The 20,461-nt window shown below is 43.9% G+C and overlaps 1 protein-coding gene across 1 annotated transcript; it reads left to right on the top strand.

The window, feature by feature from the left end:
• The first annotated feature begins 873 nt into the window (after positions 1-873).
• Positions 874-20,461, top strand: RNFT1 (ring finger protein, transmembrane 1). The gene is made up of 9 exons (XM_066636183.1): positions 874-1,032; positions 5,087-5,496; positions 7,489-7,565; positions 11,408-11,508; positions 12,858-13,005; positions 14,001-14,159; positions 16,352-16,417; positions 18,632-18,733; positions 20,302-20,461. Exons 1-9 carry the CDS (start codon positions 1,016-1,018, stop codon positions 20,434-20,436), a joined length of 1,215 nt encoding a protein of 404 aa, XP_066492280.1. The 5' UTR covers positions 874-1,015; the 3' UTR covers positions 20,437-20,461.

Below are 20,461 nucleotides of genomic sequence, written 5' to 3'. Positions count from 1 at the left end.
TATACTGCTTTTCTGGTTTATTAGGTTCACATAGACAGGCTATCTCAATACCCCTGAGGGGATTTTTACAATAACAAAAAGGTTTTGTCTTTCAAGAACTGCACAACATTTCAGGTGGATCTTTCACTTTCATGGTCTGGTGTCACTTCTAGCCCCCAGTTGCCTCCCATGCATAATTAGACATAATCTAATTGCATAGTCTAGTCTAAGTGTCTATTTCGTGACCCACCAAAAAATGGGTCAGGTCACAGACCCACAGTTTGGGAACCACTCATCCAGCCTGCAAGCCTATCCGCACGTACCTGGGAGCAAGCCCCACTGGCTATAATTGTACTTTCTTCTGAGTAGAAATGCCTAGGATTGGGCTCAGCCTACAATCCTTTCCACACTTACCTGGGAGCAAGCCCCACTGACTCTAATGGGACTTACTCCTGAGTAGACATGCAGAGGACTGGGCTCTAAGGCTGCCATCCTATCCACACTTACCTGGGAGTAAGCCCTTGACTCCAATGGGACTTACTTCTGAGCAGGCAGGCACAGGCTCAGCTGGGCTCCCAGACTGCAAGCCCTTTGGGGCAGAGACCCCTCTGTGTCACAAAGCGCACCGCCCACTGGGTGAAACGAGAAGTGCCACAGTGACCAGTGGCAACTTATGTCTCCATATAATGCAGTTTATGGCCATGAAGGACTCAGTGGGGCTTCTTAAAGCTCAGCTCCTTCGACGTTCTGAGTCAGCACGTCGACTGGCTTGCAATTACAATGACAATTCACCCTCCCGGCCCAGCGACGAGCGCCCCTCCCGCGCCAGCCTCTGGCCTGCCTCTCCCCGTCGCCACGGCAACCGAGCACTCCCAGCCCGCCGCTCTGCTCCCCGCGCCCAGCCACTCCTCTTCCTCCCCCGGGCCGGCAGTAGGCGAGCCTGCCTGGGCCGCCCGCCCCGTCCTGCGCCCTGCTCGTCTCCCGCTGCCGGGTATGGAGGTGGAAGCAGGCCGCGGCCCGAGCAGCGGGGCTCGCCATGAGGCGCTATGAGAGGTGGGTGGGCGCAGGAGGCGGGACGGGCCCTCGGAGCGGCCTTCGTCGGGCCTGGGCGTCCTTCGCACCGGGGGGAGGCGGCGCGGGCCCCCCGTCGCAGGGGGGTAAGGAAAGTGCTGGTTGTGGTGGCTCCGCGGGGCGGGCCCCCAGTGCTTCCTCCACGCTGCTCAGAGGCCCCCTCAGGGCTGGCAGCCTCAGGAGTGACGGGTGCTCAGTGAGCTGCCTCTGGCTGGCAGGCTGCAGCCTCTGGCCTGCCTGTGGCTTAGCCCAGCCCCGCCCCGCCCCCTATACCTTACAGGGAGCTGACCTCCTGTCCCCCTCTATAGGGAGCTGAACCCATACAGGGAGCTTATCCCACGGCTGAACCCCTGTCCCCTATATTGTATAGGGAGCTGAGCCCATGTCCCCTGTACCCCTATACCTTACAGGGAGCTTATCCCACGGCTGAACCCCTGAGCCCCTGCACCTTATATGTAGCTGAACCTCTGTCCCCTATATTGTATAGGGAGCTGAACCCATGTCCCCTGTGCCCCTATACCTTACAGGGAGCTGAACCCCTGTCCCCTATACCGTATAGGGAGCTGAACCCCTGTCCCCCTATATAGGGAGCTGAACCCCTGTCCCCCTATATAGGGAGCTGAACCCATGTCCCCTGTACCCCTATACCTTACAGGGAGCTTATCCCATGGCTGAACTCCTGGCCCTTGCACTTTATAGGGAGCTGAACTCCTGTCCCCTATACCCTATAGGGAGCTGAACTCCTGTCCCCTATACCGTATAGGGAGCTGAACCCATGTCCCCTGTACCCCTATACCTTACTGGGAGCTTACCCCTGTGACTGAACCCCTGTCCCCCTATACCTTACAGGTAGCTGAAACCCTGTCCTCCTGTACCTTGCAGGGAGCTTACCCCTGTGGCTGAGTGTCTGTCCCCCTATACCTTACAGGGAGCTGAACCCCTGTACATTACCGGGAGCTGAACCTCTGTAACCCTGTACCCCTATACCTTACAGGGAGATTACTCCTTATCAGGACAGCTGAAATCCAGACTATTCCAAAAGCCAGATATTTTTGTCTGAGACTTTTGTTTTAAACTTTCTGTAATGTGGACACTAGTGCGAATTATTTTGTCAAATTTACTAATCTGAGCAAAAGAAGGGCTTTCATATTAGCGAGACTGAACATATTTCCATCTGCAATACCCCAAGGGAGATTTTCTAAAACCCCACGTCCAAATAGATTTTGTTTATTTTGTTCAGTTGAACCAGATACTCTGGATCACATCCTTCTTCGGTGCACTGCCCATCATAATCTCAGGTCCCACTTACTTGACCTTTTTCTTTCTTCTCCTCCTGTTTCCCTTGTTGATCCTTTCCCAATTCTCCCATCACCAATTTGGTGGCTGAATTTTTAGTGGTAGTTTCTAAGGCAAAGGTCAGAAGCTAATACCTTGTAAAGTTGTATTTATTTGTTATGTTATGTTTTGTTATGTTATATTCATTATTGCTTGTGGACTCCTAATATGCCAATAAAGGTTATCGAAGCTCCCAAGTAGTTCAAGTAAGGGATATTCAACCTGTTTTCAGGTACTGGTCTAGTTTCGGATTCTGGGGCTCTGCCATACTCACTGTAGGATGATTTGTGAGGAAAGGATGCATTTATTTCTCTGAAAAGTGGTGGGAATTGCTATAACATTGCCAGTGCTTTATTTCTTTCAAGTGAAGTGTTGGGTTAGGTTTTGCATTTTGATAGGCTTAGTTTTTGCGTTCAATCACCTTAATAATAGATGGGGGTGTGTGTGTATACATACAAATATGTGTGTGTGTGTGTGTGTGTGTACACACGCGCTCTCTCTCTCTCTCTCTCTCTCAATGTTGCTCACTAAGAAAAGGAACACTTTTTGGATGCATTGGGAGGCATTTCCACTGTTAGGCCTGATTCAGAGAATCTGACATTCAGAACAGGTTCTGGGGCAGTTGTGACATGGAATGCCAAGGTAATTTATATTGTTGTTGCTTTGCTTGTGTTTACTTACTTTGTCTGTGCCTTTAATTCTATGTTAGGTGCCTTGAGTGGTTTGAGTTGTGAACCAGACAGACAGGATATAAGTAGCTTCAATGTTCTGGTGATGAGCCAAGGATGATGAGATCATTTCTTGATCAGAGTGGTTGTTGGTTTAATTTCCATCTCCCGAGAAGAGTTGCTGGGGCTTATGCATTCCTACAAGCCCCTTCACACTAATTACAGATGGGATAGGAAAGGGGGCTGGTTGTATTTCTTGGTTAGGATGCATGCTGTCTGTGCATGCTCAGAGGCAGTGCCATCCCTTGGGTAGGGCAACTAGGACAAGCTACCTTGGGCCCCATGCTTTCATAACTGGGAAGCCCCCACTCTGGTTGAGTTGCCCTGGGCCTGCACCCTGCCCACACCATCCTAGGGATGACTCATGGGAACTGCTCATGGGAACAGTGTAATTTCTTCTTTGGAGAGGAAGAGGGGTGGAAGTTGGTTAGTTGTCCACTTCTTAGTGCCTACATTTTCATAAGGTTGAGCTTGTCTGCTTTACTTCATGAGAACTCAAATGAGAAAATTGTAAGAATTCTCTTGTTAATATACTTGCCATCACTTGTATGCATTGACAGATGACTGATGGTAGAGATTTGCCATGCTTGTGATAGTAACTTTAATCTTAACCAAGGACACTCTACTAACTTTCAGGAATAAGCATTGAACATCTTGCAAACTGAAGTAATTGCATGAAGGTGGCTAAATGACATCTGTGTCTGAAACCTGAATCTAGAGTGCTGGATTATTTCAGTATGTTTGTGCTTGAGAACAACTGTATGCCCAAAGGTCCAACTTCAGGCTGTATGAGCACCTAAACAACCTCTCCCTGGCCAGCCTCAAGAAGTGACTGTGAACTGGAAACAGTTTCTAAACTAGAGGTGGTGGCTGTGTGTATCTTTGAATGTCACCAACACAAACACAGCATAGGGTACCTTCACTTACCATGACAATTGATGTTGGCAATTAAAGGATCTCAGGAGAATTTGAAAAACTTCTTCCTGTGACTTTGAGATAGTCAATCAGTCAACAATACTGAGGCAGAATGGACCAAAGGTCTGATTTCAGTGTAAGGTGCCTCCTTTGATTTGTCTTTTATTAGAATTTTGACCATAGGGACCTAGACTCCCCCAAGGTGATGCATCAAATGTTTTCCCCAGCACTTACCCAGTGGTGCACCAGTCCCTGCTCACAGTGTTCCTCCTGATCCTTGAGTTGGGAAAAGGAGAGGGAGAAGAGAGTGGTGAGCTCAAATGTCTGTTGCTCTAGTCCAGGGGTGCCCAAACCCCAGCCCTGGGGCCACTTGCGGCCCTCAGGGAGCCCCCAGTCTCCAATGAGCCTCTGGCCCTCTGAAGACTTGCTGGAGCTCGCACTGGCCTGACACAACTGCTCTCAGCATGACGGCCAACTGTTCGACCTCTTGCGTGAGCAGTGGGACGAGGGCTCCCTCCACTACTTGCTGTTTCACATCTGTGATGCAGCAGCAGCAAAGGCTGACCTTGCTTTGTGCAAGGCCTTTCATAGACCTGAGCTATTGCAAGACCTTCATTCGTTCATATAAGTTCCATCTCTAATATATACATTTATGTAAATTTATTCAAATTTGAAATGTAAATTCTTTTTTTTTCTGACACAGTGTTAGAGGGATGATTTGGCCCTCCTGCCAAAAAGTTTGGACACCCCTGCTCTAGTCCACTATTCTCTTTGCGTCCACATTTCCTCTTCCTTTCTGTTCCCCAGGTCCTTCTCAAATCCAGAGAATGGGGGAAGGAAGATCAGTACTGACTGGTAGTTGGGTTGTAGCAGGCACCCCATTGATTCTGAGGAAACTGCCTTAGTAGGCCACATGGAGGAGGCCAGCCCTGATTGGGGCACTTCAGCAGAGCTGTACATAATCCAGCTTAGCTCCTATATCACTCTCACAAGACTGAGATAAAGAGCTCTCATTTTACGTGCACGTATCTACTTTAAATTTGCTTCTTTGTTCCTAGAAAGCATTACACCAAAATCCAGGCATTTGGAGCAGATCAGCAACTCAATGCGATGCAACACAACCCAAATAATCGCCATAGCACACCAGGAAATGGCAATGGTACCTCTTCTACCCATGCAGCAAGATTGCCAGGAGAAGGATCTTGTCAACATGAAGGGGATGTTCACATCCAGCTAGGCTCTGCTTTGGGGGAGGCCACAGAGAATGCAAGCTCCAGGCAGCATCCACACTTGGGGACTCAGAGTCATTCACGTGCCCACTCCCATGGCGAAGATGATGGTGGCTTGGATTCAGAGGAACAAAACAGCAGCTCGCTGTCTGAGCTCAGATGTCTCCTCCAGTGGCTGCACAAGAGTCTCCCATACCTCCTGATTCTGTCTCTGAAACTCTTCATGCAACATATAATCGGTAGAGTACAAGCAACTTTGATAGAAATGACTGTCAGAATAAGGGTTGATAGGGTAGCAAAAGCTTGAATCAGTACTGCAAGTCTAACAGACTTGACAAATTCTACAATACAAGCTGAATATTGCTGAATACGCTCAATACAAGCTGAATATTGTGAACTATATAAATTGTGCAAATTGATCAGATCTATGTTTTAGATCAAAACCAAATTGCATAAATTTGGTTTCCCTAGTATAGAACAGGACAAGAATTATACAAAGGGCTGAAACCCTATTCTCAGCCACTTGAAAACTAGAAACTTGCTTCTTTGGAAGCTAATAATAATAACAATAATTGGTGAATTTTGCCCCTATTACCCACATTCTGTGAGTTTTCCTTGCTGCTGTAGAATTGAGATGTATATACAGCTCTGGTTTAAACCTGTTATTACTTGTTCTATCACCATTAGATGGTACAAATAGTTATTTCCATCTTTCTGGTGGTTTTAAAATGAAGATGGTACTTACCCCTCTTCATCCTTTTTTCTGAGCTATACAACCCAGCTCCTTTAAAAGTGCCCTCCCAAGATTTGTTTTGTAGTGCCTTCATCCTTCTAACTCTCCTCTGAATAATGTCCAACTTCCAACATTCTACAGTGTGGTGTAGTCTTATGCACAGAATTTGAAATAGTTCCTTCCAAATCTTGGAAATGATGGTTAGTTTAGCTCAAGATGGTGTCAATCTTTTCTGCCAAAGCACCCCCCTGTGGATTACCAGTAAGCTTAAGAATGTCACATTTTTTTTCCTTTAGTCCTGTTTCAGTTTAAATTCTTTCTGTGAGGAAATGCTAATGTATGTTTTAGCTTTTTTTAAAGTTATTTTGATGTTTTCTACATAGGGATCCTTGATTACTGCATACTAAACCCTTGAAATCTTGAATGACAAGTCCTGAAAATTCAACCATGCTACTTATTAGGATATCCTTTCTTTGTCCAAAATTGAACCAACATGGTTCAAGACCCCAAAAAAACCAAAACAGCTAAGAAGTTGAAACCAGTTTTGCAAATATTCCTCAAAAATTACTTGTCCACAAAAATTACTAACATATCTGTGTTAGTCATTTGTGACATGAATGCAATCCTGTGCACCCTAGCTTCCATTCAACATAGTGGGCCTTGCTCTTGAATAAACATGCCTAAGATTGTACAATGAGACAACTTAACCGTACACAGAGGAACCAACCCTCTTGCATTTTGACCCAATCTTCCTGCCTGATCATCTGGAAGCAATTTTTATTCACTAGAGGCGACCAGCTGTTAAAATGTCTGGTGCAAATATATATCAAAATCCTAAAGTAAAAAAACAAACTAAAGCAAAAAAATAAACTTACACTATAAGTAAGTAAACAGTTAATTAAACTGTAATTAAACAATTACGCAATTATTTATTTGATCTGATAATTACATTTTAATTTAGTAGAGATTAATTTTTTAATTTACAGTGTTGGACATTAACTTTCCCCAGCACTGTAACATCTTATTTGGCATCCACCCATGCAATGGTTTATACAGGGTCCTAATTGTATAATAGTGTAATAGCATAGGGGAAAAGTAAGATGGAATATTGGGAGATAGTTGAATTAAAATGCAAATATATATATCCAGCCAATAGAAGCCTCTTTTCTTTGTTTGTTCTCTCCCAGTCTCAGCCTTTAGCAGCTGTTACCATTAAAATTCATTCTCTAGCAGTGAGAGCTAGCACCATGCTTGTTATTTAAATGTGTTAGAATTGTCTCTAATCAGATCAAGTGTGCTTGTGGTCATGCAGTATTTTAGGCCCTCTATGTAGATAGCAACTAGTTTTTTTCATTGTCTAAACAGTTTCAAAGTTTATCATTACTATTATGATCATTGCATGTAATGCTCATTTAATTTTGTGATTTATTTTTATTCATGTTATTTTAATGCATGTTTTTGTTCTTTTTTCATTTAATTGACCCTTTTTTCCTAATAGGCATTTCTCTGGGAATTGGGCTGCTAACAACTTTTATGTATGCAAACAAAAGTATTGTAAATCAGGTTTTCCTAAGAGTAAGTATTGACCTCTCCTGTGAGGTTGTAAGTATTTTTAAAGCTTAATTTCACCCCTGGAGATGGATATGTTCTTGGCGGAAAACATGGAGCAAAATGTCTCAGTTTGTGGGTGTTTTTGTTTTAAACAGGCAATGCGTAAAATACAATTTTCAAATGTTATCTTTCTAAAATATTGACCTTAGGGAATTGTTAGTTAAACTTTTTGCTAAATTTAAATTTAAATACAGTAGGCCCAATTATTTAAAGCTCATGTCCAGGGATCCACAAATTTTGGCTTGGCATAGTAGCCAATGCATTACTTATGCGAATCACTCTCTCATCCCCCAAGTCCTGAGGCACATGTGAAGGAGGGAGGAGGGCTTGTGTGTCCATGTGGTGTTGTGGTTGGAATGTCACTCTAGGACTAGGGAGATCCAGATTCAAATCCCCATTCAGCCACAAAGTTCACTTGGTGGTCTTCAGCCAGTCACTGTCTTTGTCTCGCAGGGTTCTTATGAAGATAAGGTGGGGGTGGAAGACCCATGTGTGCTGCCTTGAGCTGCTTTGAGAATAGAAATGTAGTAATAAAAGCCCAGTAGGAAAGGACAAGAAGCCATCTTTCCCTTTCCTCCACAGGCAAGGAGGAGTAATTTCTCTCCTGTGCACTGGATGCTTGTGGGATGAAAAAGGGAAGAGAAATCAAACCTAAGAACAGCCCTGCTGGATCAGGCCATAGGCCCATCTAATCCAGCTTCCTGTATCTCACAGTGGCCCACCAAATGCACACAAGACAACAAGAGACCTGCATCCTGGTGCCTTCCCCTGCATCTGGCATCTCCCCCCCCCCCACAAGTTTTCCATGGAGGAAAGGCAAGGTTATTTCTCTTATCTGAGCAAGGCATTGTTGGAAGTGTAGGGTGAACAGGCAAGTGAAGCTTATAATGCCCTACTCACATTTAAACCAGATTTGAAGCTGAGCTTCCCATTGTGGCCACAGATCACTGGGAATGACACTTGCATTGGTTAAGTTGCCATGACTGCAAAGAGCCCAGTGGAATACTTTACACTGTTATGCTACTAATATTTGTTTCAATAGGGCTTATAATGAAGAAGTTCTTGGTACTTTCCCTCACTTAAGTTCAGTGTACACAATCAGTAGGATCAGATAATTCAGTTATTTTTGGGCTGCAGATCCTGTTTGCACATTTGAATGGTCCACTCCCAGTGAGGGAGGAAAATGCCCTGCATATTATAAATCACCACATTGTGGATAATTATTCCTCAAAGTTTTGTTACTAGATTTCTCTAATGTTTAATATAAGAACAATTAAAAGACAATAACATAGTGAAGACAAACCCACTACATATATTTGTCACAGGATACTTCAATGTAGTCCAGAAATTTTGCATTTAGCACAAACTAAAACTCGATCTACGCATTATGTGGACTGAAGTTTCAGGGCTGACTGAAGCTGTTAAGGTGCCTAAGGCAGCCCAATAATACTGCCACTCCCTGCCAGAGCAGCCACCTTCCCCAGTCCTTTGCACACCTTACTTACTTGGCTCCTCCTCCTTGAATCAAAGCAAGAAATGTGGTTTCTATTTCCTGTTTTGTTTAAAGACCCCGTGCAGACAAAAGTGTCATCTTGCCCCTTCCTTTACCGGGCTCTTGAATCAAAGCAAGAAATGGAAAACGTGCTGGGAGTAATCCCAGTGCACTTGCTGTTTTCTGTTTAGCTTCAAGAGCCTGTGCAAAGGAAGAAGCTGAGTTAAGTGAGCAGGATCACTGAGTTCTGATCCTCAGAACCCAGCAGTCTGGTCCCCTGCCTTCTTCTAACAGTGCTCCTTTCTCCACTGGTATCTTTTAAGAGCCTGAAGAAGGAAGGAATAAGGTGAGAGAACACAATCGCTGTGCTCTGAGGATTAGAAAGCTGTCCACTGTGTGGGCTCTTTACACAAAGTAGTAAATGCAGAGTGCTCTGGGAGCCATGCAGAGAAAGAGATTGTTGAAGAGGCTGGCTCCATCCATGGTGGTGGAGTTGAGGGGTGGTGGCGGTAGGTGTTTTGTTTGCGATCTCCCTTGCTCTGGCCCTTGTCCACTGCCCAGTGCAAACAGACTTTTTTGCCTCATGGGCAAGCTGGCCCTGTGTAGAGTGAGGTGGTAGAATTCTGTACTATCCCACTTTAGACTGTAGGTGAGGAGTCAAATTTCTGAATACTCCTCCATGCAAAAAACATTCTTTTCTAACCCAGCAAAGAGGCTTGTGTCAAACTTTTCAGTGTGCTCATTTATTACATGCAGATAGCGTATTTTTTTGAGGGGAGGGGGGCTTGGGGAAGTATTGCAAAATATGACCCTCATCTATAATCTGAAGTGGAACCGTCCAGAATTTTACTAGCTTCCCACATCTCTCTGCAGATGGAGTCTAATGTGCAGATCAGATTCTAGATGGTGAGCCCCTTGGGGCAGTAACCTGTCCTCTCCTCTGTTGTAAGGTGCCATGTATATACATGGCATTCTGTAAGCCGGGGTGCCCAATATGTTGATCGCGAGCTACCAGTCGATCTCGAGGTGAAATAAGTCGATCGCAGGCTTCTCTCCCATCCACGCATCCCTAGGAGTGAGCCCCTGGCAGGCTTGTGAGTCCAGGGAGCCTAGGGAGTGAGCCTAGGGAGTGAGCCCAGGGAGCCCAGGGAGTGAGCACCTGGCAGGCTTCTCCCTGGGAGAGGAGCCGCTGGCAGGCTTCTCTCCCGTCCACGCATCCCTGGGAGTGAGCCCCATTGACTCTACTGGGGCTGACTTACCTTTCCCCTGTTTTTGCACTGGTATGTATGGAGATCTCCCCCCCCCCAACTTCCATCTGTTGGTTCTGTGTGCAAGGGGTTTTGCACTGGTCTTGCTGTGATGTCTATATAGAGATCTTCCTCCCCCACACCTTTCCCCTGTTTTTGCACTGGTCTGTATAGAGATCTGCTCCCCACCCCCCCCACACACACACTTGTATTGGAATCGAGGAAGATCTGGTGAGGAGGTAGATTTGGTGTCAGCAGTGGCCCCTTTAAGGGTAAGGCCTGGGCATCCAGCAGAGTGTGCTGCACAGCTGCAGCCACTTGAAGGCAATAGGGCCCTCAGGGATATAAGAGCACCTGAGGCAGGAAGGGCTCCACTTATTTATGTGAGTCAGCCTTTTCCTACATGAAGATCATTAAGTCCAAGTACTGTTCCACCATGACTGATGAACATTTGGAAGTGTACTTAAGGCTGGCTGTCAGCAGCTACTGTCCGACTATGCATCCTTGGCTGATTCACTTCAGTGCAAGTCATCAAAGTAAACTCAAGTAATTACAAAAAATGTTTATAGTTAATTATGTTGTGTTGTGCAATATTGGCTCACGCGGTTATGCAAGGTACACCAACATACATTGTACACATAAATGTTATATGTTATGATGGCGCGAACATTGTAAAAAAACTATGGTAGATCTCCGGGCCTTGCTGGGTTTCAAAGTAGCCCTCAAGCCAAAAAAGTGTGAGCACCCCTGCTGTAAGCAATAAATATGATCAGTCCTATGCACCTTTATCTGGAAGCAAGTTCAAATAAACAGATTTTTGACAGGGCTGTCAGTTGACCTTCTCTGACCAAGATAATAACAAATGAATGGGATTTCTTGCACTCTGGAGAATACTCACTTAAAAGTCCAACCATGTTAAGTTCAGCTCAGCACTCCACTTATAACTGGCTCATTTTGGAGAATTAACTGCACAATAGTAATAGGACTGTATAACGTTTGTAACTGGAAACGGAGTACCTTAAGCTACTGTGAGATGACATTGTTGCGGTAAACATTTTGTCTTGCAGGAAAAGCATGCCAAACTACAGTGTGCTTGGTTACTGGTGTTTCTAACGGGTTCATCTGTCCTCTTATACTATACCTTCTACTCTCAATCACTTCATTACAGGTAATTTGGTAGAGGTTCATATCACCATGGATAAAATGTCATTATTTACCATTCTCCCCTCCTCTTGAATATAATTGAAATGGTTTAGGAAAAAAAATATTAAGGGGCAACATAGTAAAGATTTATAAAATGGCGGTGTGAAAGTGAACAGAAAAATTATTCTTCATCTCAATGTTCTACTCATGAGCAACCCAAGAACTCGGGTTAAAGAAAGCAGCATGTAATTCATATGGCTTCTGCAAGATGTGATGGTGACCACTGGATGGTTTTACAAGAAAGTAGAAGTGGGGCTGCACCACTGGTTGGGCCTTTGCAGGGCATGTGCTGGTGGTTCAGGGCTCCACAAGAATCCTCCATCCCAGCATTGCCTGCAGGGCTTGCAAAGAACTTGGTACTGCTGCTGAAAATAGCTGCTCCTTGTCAGCTTCCATTCCCCGCTTAACATCTTGTTCTACTCCTTGATGTCATTATAGTGTGTTTCCTTCCCTCATCAACCAATAATCTGTGGCAAAGGAAGCGCACTTTGAGAGGTGGTCCTCTGTACTTAGGAATGTGTAGTTCCACCCTTTGAATTACTTGAACAAAACTGAAGTGTCTTGGTGCAGTTGGTGACCAGTTTAACTTTCAACAGAAATACTACCCCCCCACCCCCTTAACTGATGGTATTATGTTAAAGAGAAGTTCTGGTTGCTGACAAATGCATAGCAATCTTGGTGGAATCTCCTTTAAAAAAATGGGAAGGCATGACCTGCATACTTTTGTTGGGGCCAAGTTCTCAGAGTGGTGTCTATACAATTAAAAAACACAATAATAAAGTTTCTGACTCCAGCTGTTGGTGGTTCTCACAGCTACAGCAGGCCTCATGTATATAGGAAAATGGGCTACCTGGAACTGGCAGCAGATGACAGTAACAGGAGCACAGATGACAAGGAGCACACATTCTCCTGTGTTGGGCTACAACTGTAAAAGTCGCCTCTGGCTGCCATCTTTTTTTCTTTGCACCAACTGTAAGCACCAGGCAAGGGTCCTGATCCCAGTCCAGGTTTATGGGTGGCTGTTCAGTTCTGAGACAGGCTTAGTCTAAATAGCCTCCAGGAAAATCTGGCTAAATAGCAAGATGACAAAATAAGAAATGAGCAAACATAGAAGAAAAGATTTTGTAAGGACGCAGTAGAGGAGGCTTACAATATGGAGATTTTCATGCACCAGAAAGGAACTCTACTACCTGATACCTGTTGATGGGGAAAAATAAACCAGTGTTTGGTCTTCAGATTCTGCTTGAAATTTGAAGAACTACTTTATTTTCAAACTAACCAGTGCATTAAATTTTGGAACCTTTTCTTTTCAAGCTTGATCCTTCTAAGTCCTACCATTGATGTTATCAACTTCTGGGAGGTGCTTTGGATTGTGGGAATCACAGATTTTATTCTGAAGTTTCTCTTCATGAGCTTGAAATGCATCGTCCTCCTCTTGCCTATAATGTCTCTTAAGTCCAAGGTGAGACCATTTTAGTTCTTTAATAATTTAAGTTTTCCATACCTGTTCTACCTTTCAAAGAAAATTCTCAAGGCAGCAAAAAAGTATAAAACTTAACAATATAGTATTAAAAGCAACTATACATTAGAACCATGGCCTGGATTTAAAAATGTGCATGGACGCTGAAAAGCAGTTTGTGGCCTGTGGATCTGGGGATCCAGAGCATATCTTTGGATCCAAACCTGGGGCTAAACTGTATACCTTTTAATATTTAAAAGGTGAGCCTTTGTAGATGCTTCTGTGAAATTAATAACCGTGGTCTGTATTAAATTTATTAAATATGGTCAAAAATGTAAATCATAGAAGCACTTTTTAAAATGTTGTTACAAAATAACCCTAATACAAGATGCCTATACTCCCCAGTCACTTGGATTGTGCTCAGTGAGTATTAAACTACATGGTGAGAAATCACACAGCACAATTACTCCTTGACTGCATCAGTTACATAGAAAACTGCCTACTGAGTCAGATTACAGGTCCATTCTAGCTCATTGTTGTCTACTGACTGGCAGCAGCTCTCCAGGGTTCCAGTTCAGGTGGTACTGGGCATTGAACTTAGGCTCTTCTGTACACAAAGCATGTGCTCTGCCACTGAGCTATGGCCCTTTCCCATTTCATCCTGAGGCCACAGGACTGGTTGTTTGAATATTATTGCAAGTCAAAAACACATTGCCTTTCTGTAGGCAGGGAATCAGAGGAGGGTTTTTGCCTAGGCCTTTGAGTAGGTCCTGACATGCTACTTTTTAATGTGAAATTAGTTTTTATTGAAGATAAACACTTAACATTCAGACTTCTGATCCTCCACCTGCATTCTGAATCTGTACAATCCAAGAAGATTGATCTCCGATTTTATTTCTGGACTTTGAGACTTGTTGAAATGTACCTAAAGTAAAACTACCACATATGCACAAGCATTTTCTCCAGATTTTGCACACAAGAATGCTTTTCTTCTGTAGGGTTACTGGTATATGCTACTAGAAGAAATTTGTCAGTACTACCGTAGAATCGCCCCTATACCAGTTTGGTTCCGGTACTTCATTGGCTTAAGGGAAACGGATGGTATGCTTGGATGGAGTCTTGGAATACTATTGGCTCTGCTCTATCTTATCCTAAAGGTAAACACTAATTTCTTTTTGAGCACATTGTCCTAAAAATACAGTAACAGAAGAGTAATTGATTTAAACATTACCAAACCACATATGCTACTAAAAACCCCTAGTGTTTTTAGAGTCTTCTCTTTCTCAGGCGTCTGTTATCTCTGCTTCCTGGATTTGAGTTTCTCGTTTTTGCCCACTCTTTCCTCCTTCTATCCTTCCTCTTCTACACCATTCCCTTCTTTCTTTTTGAAGTGGGGTGAGGGAGAAGAAATGCACTGGTAGTTTTGCCCAGGTACCATTACCTGGGAGTGGTAGTTTTGCCTATACCTGGGGTCGGCAACCCGCCACTCTGGAGCCGCAAGTGGTTCTTTCAGCCGTCTGCTGCGGCTCCATGTGGGGCCAACCCATCCTGGGGGGAGGGGCTCGCCCCTCTCACAATGCAGCTGCCGCTCACCAGCCTGAGCGCACATGCGCAGCTCCCACGCCTCCTGCGGCTGGGCCCCATAGGAGAGGGCGTGAACGGCTGGCGCGCCCGCACATGCAGCCGCGCTGAGAAGTAGCCCAGCTGCCTGCCCCACACCTCAAGTGATGAGCTTCCAGCCAACACAGGTGAGGCCAGATCAGAGAGGGATGGCACGGGTGGGAGGAAAAGGAGGGCGCCGGAGCAGCTCTTGCCCAAAGAGCCCGCACCGCCGCCGAGGGCGAGCCCCCCTGCCGCCGCATGTTCCCTCCTGCCCGAGCTGCAACGCCAGCTGCCTGCCCGTGTAGGGGAGGGCGCGTAAACGAACGGGGTTTGAACACCCTGATGACCCTCTTCCCACAAGCAGCCCTGATCCCACTGAGCCAAGGCAAAAGCAAGCAATTGAGTGCAGCTGCTGTCCTCCTCCCAAGCTTAGAGCACAATCCTGTGCTTGTCTCCTCAGAAGTAAGTCCCATTGTGCTTACTCCCAGGAAAGTGTGCACAGGATTACTGCCTTCAAGCTCCCCACTCAGCATTCCCCCCATCGCTCACTCACACTCTCACTGCCCCATTTCCTTCACTTGGAAACTTGAAAGGGGTTTGGAGACCCCTGCACCAGATGGTATTCTGTATATGCTTGTATACTGTATGTGTAACATACTGTATATGTAGCACCAAAGCATATTTCATGGTTGGGAAGTAATCACTGTTAGTATGCCTTTTATGCAGTTTTGAACTCTTAGCTTATTTGTTCAGGAGCACCTTTGTGAACAGTGTTAAGTAGTACTAAGTGGTCTTGTTCAGAGGTAGTATTGTGTGGAAAGGCATTTACAGAAGTACAGAAGTAAATGACAGTAAAGAATGACAGTATCCTTCACAAGCAGTTCACCTGTGCACAATCTAAAACAGTTGTTCTCCAACTGTGGGTCTGGACCTGATTTTTAGTGGGACCTATAAGAGGGGAGTGTATTATATAACTAGGACCTATAAGAGGGGAGCGCAAACTATATATGCAGTGTTATCTTAATTTTAGATGTCAAAAGGGTTTTGTGGCTCCCGAGGCTTTCTTTTTTCCGGAAAACGGGTCCAAATGGCTCTTTGAGTGTTTAAGGTTGCCAACCCCTGGCCTATACGAACCCCCAATTTCCTTATTAGTAGGACTAGATAAATCGTGAGTGCCAGGTCAACATTGAGCCTAGACATTTCATTGTGGTGCCTAGTATTTACCCTGACTCTTGGAGGGCTTGCAGACCCAACCAGCAGTCTGAGAATTGCTGCCCCACTTCCACACGGTGCTACCACTCTGTGCCTACCTGGACATGCACACTGCCGGCAGCAGCCTGCACATGTGTGCCACATGGAGCCCGCGATAAACAACATGGTGAGGGTGAATTACATCTTACCTGTTACAGTGCGTGCTGTTGCTTCTGCTTTGCATCTCTTCTTCATTGTCTCTGTGCAAAGCTTCTGCAATTGCCTTCAACCTCCCTCTCTCTTGACGTCTCTTCTCTCCTCTTGCACCCCCCTTATGTTTTTGTCTACCTTACATGTTCATGTGTGTCCTTAATCTCTCCCTGGATGGTCTTCTCTTGAAGATCTGTACCCAGATATTGACTCCTTCCATCTGCCTCCTCCCATAGTGTCTTGAAACATATTTTATGTATCTTTAGCATTAGAAATACCAAAATTATACTGTATTTTCAAGAAGGGGAAAAAATATTATGCATGATTTTCTCTCTTCGCTTTTCAGCTTTTGAGCTTTTTTGGACACCTAAAAAACCTCAAACGGGTCTTAAAGATATTTTACACACGACCAGTGAGTATTTGTTTCCCTTGTGTTAATATCTAGATTGTAAGCTCACTAGGCAAGTAAATAAATAATTGTGCCCTCTAAGAACAAAATGAGATGACTATAAAACTAGTTCCTGTTTGCCCCAAAGTCATGTCGTTTAACATGAATTTGCAGTTGCAGAAAATAGCTCAATTATTTTTAAGCAGCATTTGTTAAACAGCTGTTATGAGCCAGTGAGAATTAGTTCCCAATTTCCAAGCTCCAATATGCCAGCAATGTGGAATAAGCTGTGTCAGTTCATAAAGTAGCCTTCTGATCACACACACAGTTGGACATGTTCGACAGGTTTTCAATCTGAGTGCAGGCGCTTGGATTAATGGAGAGGCCACCATATTCACACACTGGTTACATCCAGACTGGATTACTATAGTGCAGTATTTTTTAATTTAAAATATGTATACCCTGCCTTTCCCATGCTGGAGCAAGTGCCCAAGGTGGCTTACAAAATTCCAACAGTAAAACTTACAGGTTGGCCCTTGGTATCAATGGGGGATTTCTGAGAACACTAGAGCACTATTATGAATGCTGTTGTAATTACAGATCCAATCTTGTTTTGCACGGATTTTTTATGCACAGATTTGACTCACCACGAATGGCCGTTGCAAATGAGAAGGAATGTGCTGACCCCTGGAGAAAGGAAAAAAATGCACCTCTTTAAAAATCATAGTTAAAAAAACTGATTTTCTTACTGTTGTAGAGAGACAGTCATGCAAGTGATCATTCCATTCTTCAGCTGAGCCAGGAAAGGCAGGAGGGTCTTTGCATTTCTAATTGCTGCCTGTGTCTACAACAGTAAGAAAAGCTGTTTTTAAACCATAATTATAAAGGGATGCACTTCTTAATTTTTTTTAACTACTTTTATTTAACTCATTTTATAGTATCAGCAGGGTCCCAGAATCAAACCCCTGTGGATGTTGAGGCACAACCTTATTAGGCCCAATGGAGGGGCAAGAAACCTGGAAGTGGACCTTTAAATCTATTTTTCCCATTTTTTTCCCCACTGAACTCTTTTTTTTATCTACTAGAGCAGGGGTCTCTAAATAAACTTTTTGGCTAGGGGGCTGCATCAGATATCTGGTGTGGTGTTGAGGGCCAGGAAAAAAAATTAAATATGAAGTTTTAATAAATAAGAGATGGAACTTAGAAGACTGAATAAATAAATGAATGGGCTCCTTCATTCAAACTCTCTGGCTCTCAGAACACCCTCCAGACACAACCAGAGCACAGTTCTGGTCATGTTCAGTTGAGTGGGTCAGAGGCCTTCAAGGGACAAGAGGGTGGCCGTGGGCCGGCGCGGGCTGCATCTGGTCCCCGGGCCAGGGTTTGGAGACCCCTGCACTAGGGGTTCTAGAACACAACCCTAGCAGGTAACGAGGGATGACCTGTATTTCAAAATATCACTTACATTGTATATCCATCATATCCTGTCCCAGCATTCCTTGGAGTTTCTAAGTGTCAAAACAGCTTTCAAAAGCCTAATCTTTGTCAGGACCAAACTGTTTCAACTTTTTCCCAACAGAAGTTCAAAAAGGAGACAACATCAAGAAAAGACTGAATTAGAATGCGTAACAAGATTTAGTATCATCATATAAAGCTTTAACTGAGCTAGATATTTATTTTTTTAATCACATCAGAATTCACTCCAATTGTGAATTGTCACCATGTTTAGCCTTTTATGAGACCAGCTTTGTTGCATTTCCACTTGCAATTGATTGATGGTTGTGTTTTTTAAATTGTACTGCTGTGTATATTGTGTAAACATGCATATATTCCTGCTGTATACTACCTGTTGAGGATATATTTACTTACTAGAATTATACCCTACTTTCCATTAGATTGTTAGTTTTTATTGTTTGCGTAAGCTACTTTAATAATTTAACAAGCAACAGCCATTACAGGATCAAGATTAGAGAATTAAACAAGTCTTCAGTGTGCACCTGAAAGGGTCAGCAGAGAAGATGTTGTTCTAATATGAGGGAGGCATTCCACAGATTTTACATCCTGCCTCTGATGAAGTGGACTGCAATCAACAAAGCCTTCTGCTTCAGTAAATTTTATTCTGAAGCTGCATCAAATGGCAACAAAACATCTGGTGGACAGAGACCAACACAACTACCCCTCTGGAAGTACAGTATTTTATTCCTCTTTTCCTCAATGTTCTCTTCTGTCATTTTGCAGAACTATGGAATGGCAGCCACCAAGAGGCAGTGTTCTGAGGTGGATGATATTTGCTCTATTTGCCAAGCAGAGTTCCAGAAGCCTGTCGTTCTCATCTGCCAGGTAAATCTCAATTTCCACCAGTTCAGGAACAATTTCAGTAGCCTGTAAGCTATGTGTAGGAATGAGGTGCTACCACAGTTCAAAGTAGAAAATGGAATATGAAGTGAGCACGCCTAAAATCTTGTGCACCAGAGAAAGACAAATGTACTGTGCAAGTATCACTTAAATGATGTTTCTGTAGCAACTGGAACATCTTCAACATACCATATGTGCAACTTTAGTTTCTTAGAGATATCAGCTTCCAACTGTCAAAGGAGCCTTGCTGGCACTTGTGCCCATTTAAGTCTAGGGACTTTGCTTTGAATGTGATGTTGTTGAGAAAGTAACATTCATTTATTATTGCAGTTCCTTTTATAATCTGTTTCCTTACCACAATCTATAAATTGAAGGGTAGAAGTACTCTACCCTTCAAGTGGGTGCTCCTTTTTTTAGCAGGGGGAGAGTAACTGGCCCACCTCACCCCAGCACTGTCTGTTCTAGTGGCTGTCTGCTGGTATTCATTTGCATCTTTTTAGATTGTGAGCCCTTTTGGGACAGGGAGCCATTTAGTTATTTGATTTTTCTCTGTAAACCGATTTGTGAACTTTTAGTTGAAAAGCGGTATATAAACTGTTAATAAAAATACTCACACCCTAAATAATTTATTTGCTAAATTTATGTTTCTCAGTAGGAGGTACTAAACCACAAACTACAGGCATGGTTTGACTTGAGTAGCCAGGACCTAAGGAATTCCACTACTGGTTTCATGTACCCAAGTGGAGAGATACAAGGTCCTGTGTAAATCTTAGGCTCAAATCCTAACCAACCTTCCAGCACTGGCACAGCTGTGCCAGTGGGGCATGTGCTGCATCCTGCAGGTGGGTGGCACTCATGGAGGCCTCCTCAAGGTAAGGGAATATTTGTTCCTTTACCTCAGAGTTCCATTGCCCTTACCTCATTGCTGGAAAATTGGTTAGGACTACACCCTTAGCCAGCAAGTTTAAAGTTAGGACTGTACCCTTAGCCAGTAAGTTTAAAGTAACCATGCTATGGTCTAGAATCCAAATTTATTCATGTGCTATACAAATAGCCTCCTCCCCCATCCAAAGTTAGCTCCCATTGAGACTTAAGGATTTCTAAAAACAAGCAGTCACCCCTGTTCTATGCTTGCATTCTAATTAGGATGTGAAGTGATACTGTTTTATTCTGTGTACAATTGCATATACTTACATCAGTGGCTTTCAGATGCCCCTCTGGGGAAGCCTGGAGTTCCTCAGAAACTTACTGGGATTTTCTCAGTAAGGTCATAAGAATGAACACCATCACCACTCTTCCTTTACAATTCATAGCTCAGAGAAAAGTAGCATATTCTAGGTCTATTGTCTAGTTCAGTGATGATATTGTAGCCAGATCTGGTTGGTGCACTCTAAAAGGCTACTGCACCCCACAGTGTTCCTGGGTAGATGAACTGGTAAGTTTAGAACCACTGCCTACCAAATTGCAGATGCACTTTTCAAAATCAACTTGACATTTTCAAGTACTAGATCTACTCAATTTCTGTTTGTGTAATCAGTTTCTTCTCATTACAGCACACATTTTGTGAAGACTGTATTGCTCTGTGGTTCAACAGAGAGAAGACATGTCCGCTCTGTAGAACAATAATCTCAGATCACATTCACAAGTGGAAGGATGGAGCAACTTCTGTGCATTTACAGGTCTATTAAAACCTATCAGATCCTTTCTGTACAA

This window comes from Tiliqua scincoides, chromosome 8, assembly GCF_035046505.1.
Source record: "Tiliqua scincoides isolate rTilSci1 chromosome 8, rTilSci1.hap2, whole genome shotgun sequence".
NCBI lineage: Eukaryota > Metazoa > Chordata > Lepidosauria > Squamata > Scincidae > Tiliqua > Tiliqua scincoides.
The sequence above is the reverse complement of the archived record's forward strand: the minus strand, read 5'-3'. Positions and strand labels throughout refer to the sequence as shown.